The following is a 12,500-nucleotide window of genomic DNA, read 5'->3' on the forward strand; positions in this document are numbered from 1 at the left end:
ACCAATCCGTAAAATGATAGCAACAAAGTAGGGTACAAATTATGGTCAACTGTAATTTACTGGCTGAGAACAGTATATTTTTCGGAGAATTTCCGATTACAATTACGGTTTTTTGTTAACAGTGTACGCTAAGTGCAACTAGAAAAGTTCCATTTTAATGTTATCACTGTTCTTAAAAATATTTTATATTAATGGTTCATTACTTTTCTAGTAGTTTATATATATCTTTGTTGCCTTTCCTCATTGGGGATTTTTTTCCCTGTTGAAGCCTTTGAGGTCATAGACTCCTGCTGTTCCTAGTAAGATTGTAAATTAGCTAATAATAATAATAATAATAATAATAATAATAATAATAATAATATTAGTAATTAATAATGATAATAATAATTCCCGAACTTGGTCACAGCTGGAATAAACCTTCTAGTATATTCGCAAGGAATTCTTGTATGCGTTTCAGGTGTATGAACAGGTGTGTGAACAGTGTTATGTTGGCTAATTGGATTAGTTCTGGTTGAGGAATATCTGAAAGGGTCCTTTGTCTAAAGGCAGGCTATATGATTAATTGTTGAAGGGCATAAGAGGCATAGTATGGCCCCCTGGATCTAACCTCCCAACAGAGATTTTGAGTTTGTTATATTATTTTAATGTGGAATATTGTCAGTCGAAAAGGTGAAGTCTTCATTTTAAAAATGTGCATCTCTCTCTCTCTCTCTCTCTCTCTCTCTCTCTCTCTCCCTCTCTCTCTCTCTCTCTCTCTCTCCTCTCTCTCTCTCTCTCTCTCTCTCTCTCTCTCTCTCTCTCTCTCAAAATAATTAAGATAATCATTCTATTAAAATTATCTTTTCAAATGATTAAATTTATCTTTGTCATTAGAATATTACATTTTCTATTACCATTAAAATTATGATGATTAAATTTACAATTGTCATTGAAATATGGAAATTATTATTATTAAGATTGTTGCTCTCTCTCTCTCTCTCTCTCTCTCTCTCTCTCTCTCTCTCTCTCTCCTCTCTCTCTCTCTCTCTCTCTCATCTCTCTCTCTCTCTCTCCTAATCAAAATATATAACTTTCTTCGATTATCATCAAAGCCTGCAACTCTCTCTCTCTCTCTCTCTCTCTCTCTCTCTCTCTCTCTCTCTCTCTCTCTCTCTCTCTCTCTCTCCTCTCTCCAGCGTACTCTAATAAAGTGGAAGAATTAAGAATTTAGAAGTTTAAAAAATGTCTCATTACATAAACTAACGTTAAATGAAATTTCTGAAGCATTATATAAAGTAGAATGAGATTACGACAAGTGTGATGTGTCGGGATTCAATTTTTTTTGTCTCGAGGGGTAAAGTACTGCACTGTAATTGTTCAGTGGCTACTTTCCTCTTGGTAAGGGTAGAAGAGACTCTTTAGCTATGGTAAGCAGCTCTTCTAGGGGAAGGACACTCCAAAACTCAAAACATTGTTTTCTAGTCTTGGGTAGTGCCATAGCCTCTGTACCATGGTCTTTCATTGTCTTTGGTTAGAGTTCTCTTGCTTGCGGGTACATTCGGGCATACTATTCCCTTTTATTTCTCTTCCTCTTTTTGTGTGTATTTTGTGTTTTTATAGTATATATAGGAAATTTTTATTTTATTGTTGTACTCTCAGAATATTTTGTTTTTCCTTGTTTCCTTTCCTTACTTGACTTTTTTCTTTGTTGGAGTCCCTTGGCTTATAGCATCCTGCTTTTCCAACTAGGGTTGTTGCTTAGCAAGTAATAATGATAATAATAATAATAATAATAATAATAATAATAATAATAATAATAATAATAATAATAATAATAATAATAATAATAAAGATAGCGGAAATGTTCAATCAAGAAACATACATAACAGAGAAAAACGTGAATGAAAATTCCCTATTTTATTAATTTCTTAATTTTCCATTGCAGGTTACAGTTGACATTCCCTACGCTTCACCGCCCCAGGGAATGAAATACTTCACGATCATTGGTCCACACATCGACTGCATGGATGAACAATATCTGGTAAGCCATAAATGTTATTAACGGGCTACAATATCCGAGTACTCTCTCTCTCTCTCTCTCTCTCTCTCTCTCTCTCTCTCTCTCTCTCTCTCCTCTCTCTCTCTCTCTCTCTCTCTCCTACTACTATTACTACTACTACTTGTTATTGAAATGTTATTCAGAAATCAAGCTCCACATAATTACATATACACACACATATATACTGTGTATATATATATATATATATATATATATATATATATATATATATATATATATATATAGTATATTATACACACACATACACTGGAGTTGAGTATGTAATGCATATACAATGTATGTGTAGCCTATGTATGTATGTGTGTGTATATATATATATATATATATATATATATATATATATATATATATATATATATATATATATATATATATATATATACACTCATATAAAAACTTTAAAATGCTATCACCTTTACAAGCAATTTGATTATCATAAAACTATATGGAAAAATTAATTAAAATGAATTAGGCAACTGCCTGGGTTGATGCAATTTCAAATTTGTCTTACAGCAAAGCAATACTTTTTTATATAAAGTATTCACCCCCTTCTACATACATACTGTACACATGCACATTTTTATACATATACTGTATATTATATGTGTATATATGTGTGTGTTTATGTATATATATGTTATGTATGATGATACTACATATGTAATACCTTACAGCATTTGCAATCAGAATTTATCATTTAAATATCTTGCAGTAAGTATATGATACCCAATGTACACATTAATCGTTTATGAACAATATAATTTATAAAACACATCCTTTTTATTTTTTTTGCTTGGTAATGATGGGTGTTAAGTTTGTTATTTCATTTACTTCCATCGTCCTTGGGATAGTATTTTTTTATACGCAGATCTTGGTAGTCTTCTAGAGAGTAAAAACACTAAGGGACGTATTTTTAGGGTTCAATTATGGCTGAGGGTGCTGCTCTTGGAAATATATAAATGCCACTCATGAATGCCAGAGGCCAGGGTCAGTGACAATGCCCTAGAGAATGACCATACATAAATATAAATATTAGAGTGTTCAATTATGCCAGGGGTTGCTGCTCTGGTGTCCACACTAAGCTCTTGAAAATATATAAAGGCCATTCATGAATGGCAGAGGCAAAGGACAGTGACAATGCCCTAGAGATTGACCATATATACATATGATGAGTGCCAAAGCCCCCTCTGCACCCTAGCTAGGACCAGGTAAAGCCAAGCAGTAGCTGCTGATGACTCAACAGGTAGACCTAAAGGCTCCCTCAAACACGCTATCCCTAGCTCACAAGGGTGGTGAGGTTGCAGACACTACAAGAAACTGTCTTGAGCGGACTTGAACCCCAGTAAGGCAAATCACCAGGTCGCTTCTACTCTGAACGTGTTGCAGTGATGCACTGAACCCATATGTGGCCACATTATTAAGCGATTAAAAAAGATATTTTCATTCATCCAATCACGCCTAAGTTTGTCTTGTCTTCAGTAGCTTCATCAAAATGCAAATTTCAAATCCTTGCATTATGAGTACCCGGTTTATACTTTCTGTAGCAAATATTTTATATATCCTATTTGAAATTAATTTAATGTAAGCAAAGGCATATTTTTAAGTATGTTTTGTTTATGAGTACCCGGTTTATACTTTCTGTAGCAAATATTTTATATATCCTATTTGAAATTAATTTAATGTAAGCAAAGGCATATTTTTAAGTATGTTTTGTTTACTGGAATAAATTGAATCTCGCTTTAAAAAGGAAATTGGACTATTTATATCCATATTAGTTAGGGCAGACAAAGCGACGACCCTAGATGCCTGGAGAACATATGGCCAGACTTCAGATGATTGCCACTTAGCTTTAAGGCTCGAGTTCCGCGCTATCTTGTATTCGCTACAAATGGTCATTCATTTTGCATTTCCTTTATGTTTCTTCTTTTATAGTCTTTTCCACGGGGAAGACATTGTCCATTCAAGTTAGCCTTGATTTTCTCACAAACCAAAATGCTCAGGTGTTTCCTTTCAGAAATACATTTTTATTTTCATAAAGTTCATCATTATATTAGTTTTATAGATCGATTTTTTTTTGCGTAAAGTAATTTTTTAGATTTTCATTTTTTATTTTTATTGCAGTAATTTATTTCGTATTATCTGCATATTCCGTATATTAATTTTTCAGATTTTTATTTTTCTATTCTTATTACAGTAATTTAGTTCCTATTGTGCATATTCCGTATAGTATTTTTTTAGACTTGCCTTTTTTATTGCAGTAATTTATTTTCCAGTTTGTGCATAATTATTAAGCAAGCCAAGTCCGATCCTCGTTCCACAATTTGATAATCAATTTTGTATAAATTTCTGTAAACGAAACATTTATAATTTACGATTTTTTTTTCCCCAAAGAACATTATTATGAGTGTTGTGGAAATTTGTTTATCTTGATCAATTATTCATCTCTACAGAATTATTTTTTATTATAGACAACCATTTAATTATAATTTATCGTCTAGGTATACATCATCAGTTTCGCATAGTATGATTTATTTCTTTTAGTAGCTTGTAAAGCTTTTATTATATTTTAATCACAAAGATTTTAATACAAGTTTATTGCATTGTTTTAATCTTAAAGAGACTTTTTTGTTCTATTTTTTATGTTTTATTTATAGGAACCTATTCTTTAGATTTCTACCTCTTTTTATAGTCTACTTATTTTATAGTTTTTTTTTTACAATGTTAGCACCTCTTGGTATTCTTTCGTATAAGAATATGAAACTTTTTTTGGGTATTTCATCATGTAATAAATACTTAATTGAGGTCTCGTATTCACGAAGATTTTAATAAACCAAGTTTATTGCATTTTTTAATCTTAAAGAGACTTTTTTGTTTTGTTTTTATTTTATTTATAGGAACCTATTGTTTAGATTTCTACCTCTTTTTATAGTCTACCTATTTTATAGTCTTTTTTTTTTCTTATAAGAATATGAAACTTATTTTGAGTATTTTATCATGTAATAAATACTTAATTGAAGTCTCGTATCTATCGTTATAGAATCTTAGTTATTGATATTGAGTATTAATCCCTAAAAAATTTAATTGATTGGAATAATTATCTTTAAAAAAGCAGTAATTGATTTCGAGGTTTTATCCTGTAGTAAACCAGTAATTAATTTTCAGTATTTTTGTTTGTTTGGAGGATTTATTTTTAGAAAAACTACCAAAAAGTTAAGACAAATTGAATTCCATTATTTATCGTTACAGAAACCGAAAAGTTATTTCTAATGTTTCTTAACATTAACCAACAGTTGATTTCGAGTATTTATCCTAACAAAAAGCCGGTAATTGATTTCGAATATTTATCCTAACAAAAACCAACAATTAATTTCGAGTATTTATTCTAACAAAAACCAGCAATTGATTTCGATTATTTATCTTAACAAAAACCAATAATTGACTTCAAGTATTTATTCTAACAAAAACCAACAATTAATTTCGAGTATTTATTCTAACAAAAATCAGCAATTGATTTCTAGTATTTATCCTTAAAAACCGGTAATTCATTTCGAGTAATTATTCTAACAAAATACAGTGATTGACTTCAAGTATTTATCCTTAAAAACCAGTTATTGATTTCGAATAATTATCCAAACAAAAACTTGTAATTGATTTCAAGTATTTATCCTAACTAAAACCAGTAATTGGTTTCGAGTAGTTATCCTAACTAGAACCAGTAATTTATTTCAGGTATTTATCCTTAAAACCAAGTTAATGATTTCGAGTATTTATCCTAACAATATCCAGTAAATGATTTCCAGTATTTATCCTAACTAAAACCAGTAATTGATTTAGAGCACTTATCCTAACAAAAAACCAGCAATTGATTTCGAGTATTTTTCTTGAAAACCAGCAATTGATTTTGAGATATTTATCCTAACAAAAACCAGCAATTATTTTCCAGTATTTATCCTAATGAAAACCAACAATTGATTTAGATTATTTTTCCTAACAAAAGTCAACTAATGATTTAAGAGTATTTATCCTAACAAAAACCAGCAATTGATTTCGAGTATTTATCCTAACAAAAACCAACAATAGATTTCGAGTATTTATCCTAACTAAAACCAGTAATTGTTTTCGAGTATTTATCGTAAAAAAAAAAAAAAAAACTATTTAATTTCAAGGATTTATCCTTAAAAACTAGTTATTGATTTCGAATAATTATCTTAACAAAATCCAGTAAAAGATTTCTAGTATTTATCCTAAAACCAGTAATTGATTTCGGGTATTAATCCTAACAAAATCCAGTAGTTGATTTCGAGTATTTTCCAGTATTATCCTTCACCCACCAGTAATTCATTTCTATAATTTATCTTTACAGAAACCCATGGTTGGTCACGACAAGAGAGCCTTATGTTGTTTGTGTTGCAAGCGCGGCCCAGTCTCCCTGAGGACTCAGCTCGAGAGAACGGCCTATGTATGCGGGGAAAGTATCAAACTCAAGGCTGATATTGACAATCAGTCCGAGGAGGAAATTAAACTCAAACTCAAACTCATGCAGGTGAGTTGTAGATAAAGCAGGATGGTGAGAGAGAGAGAGAGAGAGAGAGAGAGAGAGAGAGAGAGAGAGAGAGAGAGAGAGAGACTCAAAGGAAGTGTGAAAGAGACGTTCTACATGATGATTATTATTATTATTATTATTATTATTATTATTATTAACTAAGTTACAACCCTAGTTGGATTAGCAGAATGCTATATGTCAAAAGGCTCCAAAAGAGAAAAAATAGCCCTGCGAGGAAAGTCAATAAACAAACTATATGAAAATTAATGAATAAAGAATATAATTTTTTTTTTAAAATCAGTAACAAAGGCAAAATAGATACGTTAACAGGAAGACAGACCCTATGCACCCTGAAATTTCTTGTTTTTAGTACACTTTAATATATTCATTTCATTGTTTACGACAAATTTAATTGGACTTTCAAAACCTTTTTATATGTGATCACTAAAGAGAATTCTTGATTCGTAAATCAGTTGAATGTAATTCATTACAATTCAAAACTGATAGAAAATAAAATGGTCTGCAATTATTTTTCTCTGTTAAACTGCTCGTTTCCCTTTTGACGTTGTTAGTAGTTTATATAGGACATATCTATTTAGACGTTGTCACTGTTTTTAGAATGATTTATTGTTAATTTATTTTCATCATTTATTTATTTCCTTATTTCTTTTCCTCACTGGGCTATTTTTCCCTATTGGAGCCCTTGTGCTTATAGCATCTTGCTTTTCCAACTAGGGTTGTAGCTTGGCTAGTAATAATGATAATAATAATACCCCTTTATATCAGAAGTTTTTGCTATCTTTGATAGAAATGATATTAAAAAGATTAATAATTTATATAATTCAGCTTTGTTGCCATATATCAAATAACCTAAATTGAAATTGATCCAGCGTAATTCACTTTACGAAATTTGGTAACCCCGATTGGATGAAATGTTGGAAACTGAAAATAAAAAAATTCTGCTTCCACAGTGTAGCGCCCCATCAAAAATACTTGAGTACAAAGGTTTGAAAACTATAGAATAGAAAAATGATAGGTAATGCCGTAATTGGCTGATTTTTATGGATGAAAAGAACAGCTGTATTCAATTCTTTGTTGCTGGAAATTTAAAAAAAAGAAAATTCTGGTTGCACTTTTGGATTTGTGCATAACATGTGTGAATTTACACACACATATATTATATATATATATATATATATATATATATATATATATATATATATATATATATATATATATATATATATATATATATGTGTGTGTGTGTGTGTATATATATATATATATATATGTGTGTGTGTGTGTGTATATATATATATATATATATATATATATATGTATATATATATATATATATATATATATATATATATATATATATATATATATATATATATATACATATATATATATATACATATATATATACATATATATATATATATATATATATATATATATATATATACACACACACATATATATATATATATATATATATATATATATATATATATATATATATATATATATATATATATATATATACTCATCATCATCTACACCTATTGACGCAAAGGCCCCGGTTAGATTTCACCAGTCGTCTCCATCTTGTGCTTTTAATTCAATACTTCTCCATTCATCATCTCCTATTTCACGCTTCATAGTCCTCAGCCATGTAGGTCTGGGTCTTCCAACTCTTCTAGTTCCTTCTGGAGCCCTGCTAAACGTTTGGTGAACTAATATCTTTTGGGGAGTGCAAACAGCATGCCCGAAACCATCCATCTACACTCATCATGATCTCATCCACTAATGGCACTCGAGTAATCTCTCTTATAGTCTCATTTCTAATTCTGTCCTGCCATGTAACTCCCAATATCCTTCGTGGGCTTTGTTCTCAAATCTACTAAATCTATTGGAGATTGTTTTATTGTCATACCATGACTCGTGTCCATATAGTAACACAGTTCTGATTTTTGTATGTAATTTCAGGCGATTTGATTTCCAAATTTTACTTAACCTAGCCATTTTCTTTTTCCAATCTCACTAATCTCTAATTCTAAAGATCTTGTTTGGTAACGCCTAGCAAGAAGCAATGATGATAAAAAATTTGAATTCCCTTAATGGAAATTTCTTAAGTGAAGTCCTGTATTCTTTCCTTATTGACTGAATGTCTTCGTGGGATACATTTCTATCGTACTTGTTGTTTTTAATGAAAAGTTCAAGGATGCTGTGCAAGGTGGTTATTTGGTGCTAACGGAGAGGCGAGGTGAATACAAGTAAAATTTGTTCAACAGATAACGAACATATATACAAACAGTTGCGAGCAAGAATGTCACAACAATTCAAGCAAACTAAAACATGCAATGGCAAGCTTAAACAGTTTTTTTATTATCAGTGTGGGAGAGAGAGCAAGAAATAAAAAAATAGCATTAAATATTTAAAGGTTTAAAGGCTACACATAAATGGCAGAGGCAAGGGACAGTGACAATACCCTTGAGACTGACCATATTACATATAATCAGCGTCCAAGCCACCTCTCTACCCAAGCTAGATCCAAGGAGGCCCAGGCAGTGACTGCTGATGACTCAGCAGATAGACCTATAGGCTCCCCAAACCCCTCATCCTTAGCTCACAAGGATGGTGAGTTTGAGCCGGACTCGAACCCTAGTCTGGCAATCACCAGGCGAGGACGCTACATTGTATGAGCGTGTTTAAGCACGTGCTGTACAATAGGATAAATAAATCATACGGAATAAAGTTACAAACTAGACAACATGAAATCCTTTGGTAAAAGTTATTTTCTTCATTCAATCAGAATGCGTTTGAGAGTTGACGGTTTGAAACATTATCCATGGTCACTTTTTTTCTCAAACTGAATCTCCCAGACAAATGTTATTGAAACAGGCTTGGAAAATTTGAACACCCGGATAAGCTTTTTGTCATGAACCGAGATTTATTTGAAGCCGTGAAACGTGAATGAACCCCAATTAATTTTTGATGATAGATCGTCACCCGGGAGAGATCCTCTTAAAGATGCCGTGGTCTGCTGTGGCCAGGTTAAAGAGGGCTGCTCTCCTCTTACGCCCTTCGGTAAGATCACACCTCAGTGGTTAGAGCTTTGTCTCATCTAGTTGTTTTTATCGTTCATTCTTTTTCTAAGATGTTAATGGGCTTTTTGAGTGCGTTTTTATTTCAGGTCTAAGGATGCAATTTTGGAATTACGCAGGTGTAACTGTTTCCCTATAAGATAAAGACAGATATATATATATATATATATATATATATATATATATATATATATATATATATATATATGTGTGTGTGTGTGTGTGTGTGTGTGTGTGTGTGTGTGTGTGTGTGTATGTATGTAATAGATGGCATGTACGTATGTATGTGTGTGAGCGCTTGTGTGTCCCGAGAACAACATAATTTACTGACATTTTCATATTCTAACTTCTGATTCATGGATGAACCACCTGTGCTGTACAACTCCATAAGTCATAGATATATATATATATATACATATATATATATATATATTATATATATATATATACATATATATATATATATATATATATATATATATATATATACAGTGTATATAAAATTATATACTGTATATATGTGTGTATATATATATATATATATATATATATATATATATATATATATATATATATATATATATATATATATATATATATATATATATATATATATATAAACATTGTTAGTCGATTGCAAGACAAAGATCTCAGACGTATTCTTCCACTCTCGTCTGTTTATGGTCTTTTTATGGTAGTCTATACACAAAAATATACTTAGCTCGTCAATCAAACGGCTTCTCTTCCTTCCTCTGCTTCTCCTTCGACAGACAGACAGACAGACACATCAGAGCAAATACCAGTGTCTTATCACGAACTGGAGATTATAACATAATTTCTAGTGTGACTGGCGTAGCAGTAAACAAAATAGATTAATAGTGTAATTGGCATCTTATGTTCTGTAATTTTATATGGCTGAACTTCTCTGACCATACAGTGGTTGACAGGAAGCATATAGGCATTGCAATGAATACTTTCACCATTATTTTTCCTAACAACAACATTCATTAACTGAAATATACGGTTGCAATTTAAAATTAGCACCAAACTTTCAAATAAACGTAAAATGTTTTCATCGTAGCGTTATTGCCAAACAATATTACTCGATATAAGCTGTAATTTCGTGCGTTACATTTCAATGGTATTATATTTTCATATTTATTCATTCGAAGCTCATATATCGTTTGGTTTCAATTATAGTTGGCATCTATTTATTTATTCATTTGTATATATACATAAATTATATTGTTTGTTTAATGTATGTATTTATTCAATTGTGTATTTGCATACTTTACAGTATATCGTTTTATTACGTGGCTTACATGAAAATTTACAGTTATCTTTTAATTTTGTAATTGCATACAATCTTTCATTGATAGAAAAGAATATGTACTTTTGCTAATCCATCAAATCTTGTATGAAGAATTCATAAACTGTCATGTTATGTTAAGATCAACACATTTTGTATAAACTTGAACTTATTATATTTTTCTATCGTAACAGATTTAATTCCTAGTCAGTTATGATATTTTTTAGACACTAAAATTTTATAAATGTTCTTTAAATATATTATTTTAATTGTTCGTTACTTCTTATATCGTTTATTTATTTCCTTATTTTCTTTCCTCACTGTGCTATCTTTCCTTGTTGGAACCCTTGGGCTTTCACCATCTTGCTTTTCCAACTAGGGTCGTAGCTTAGCTAATAATAATAATAATAATAATAATAATAATAATAATAATAATAATAATAATAATAATAATAATAATAATAATAATGATAATAATAATTAATTTACTACTACTACTACTACTACTACTACTACTACTACTAATAATAATAATAATAATAATAATAATATACAGTAGTTCCCTTCACATTATTCCAATGTCTCTTAAAACAAAATTTCTACTAAATCATCTCTATTTTCCCTCTAAATCCTTAGTACGTGGAGTACTTCATCGACCGGGGAGTCCTTGGAGTAACGAAAGATATCCAGCACCCGGTTCTGGAGTACACGGGAGACGCCGTGCCAGGAGGAACGCGCTGGAAATTCGATTCCTCTCACAGCATCGTCGTTCCGGTGATGCCTCCTACGCTAGTCGGGATCTGTCGCCTCCTTCAGATATATTACGTTCTTAAGGTACGGTGGTCTGCTAGGCATTAATCCCAGGGAGTCAATCCTGGAGGGTCAGTGGGAAATGATATTCCTGAATATAGGTAACTCATAGTTTGTATACGATATGAGTTTTTACCCTTATTAAGCTTTAGAAAAACTTGTGTATTTGTCAATTAGTTATATATATTTGGTGCTAAACTTTCTCACCCTAAAAAGACTTTTCACCCTATTAAGCTTTAGAAAAACGTTTGTATTTGTCAATTAGTTACACATATTTGATTCTAAACTTGCTCCCCCTAAAAAGGGTTTTTATCTTATTAATCTTAAAAAAAAAAACCTGTGTATTTGTCAATTAGTTATATATATTTGGTACTAAAACACTTTTTAATCTTATTAAGCTCTAGAAAAACCTGTGTATTTGTCAATGAGTTATACATATTTGGTGCTAAACTTCCTCACCCTTGAAAGGCTTTTCACCCTATTAATCTTTGGAAAAACATGTGTATATGTCAATTAATTATACATATTTGGTAGGAAATGATATATCCTAATATATGTAGCTCATAGTGTGTATATGATATAAGTTTTTACCCTTATCAAGCTTCAGAAAAACATGTGTATTTGTCAATTAGTTATGCATATTTGGTACTAAGCTTCCTCACCCTGGTA

The 12,500-nt window shown here is 30.8% G+C and overlaps 1 protein-coding gene across 1 annotated transcript in view; it reads left to right on the top strand.

The window, feature by feature from the left end:
* LOC137642245 (arrestin domain-containing protein 3-like) overlaps nt 1-12,500 on the top strand; it is a 446,651-nt gene that overhangs the window by 427,723 nt on the left and 6,428 nt on the right. The window contains exons 5-7 of the mRNA XM_068374775.1: nt 1,925-2,020; nt 6,423-6,602; nt 11,658-11,855. Of these exons, the coding sequence (XP_068230876.1) occupies nt 1,925-2,020; nt 6,423-6,602; nt 11,658-11,855 (474 nt within the window). The remainder of the gene's footprint in view (nt 1-1,924; nt 2,021-6,422; nt 6,603-11,657; nt 11,856-12,500) is intronic.

This window comes from Palaemon carinicauda, chromosome 6, assembly GCF_036898095.1.
Source record: "Palaemon carinicauda isolate YSFRI2023 chromosome 6, ASM3689809v2, whole genome shotgun sequence".
NCBI lineage: Eukaryota > Metazoa > Arthropoda > Malacostraca > Decapoda > Palaemonidae > Palaemon > Palaemon carinicauda.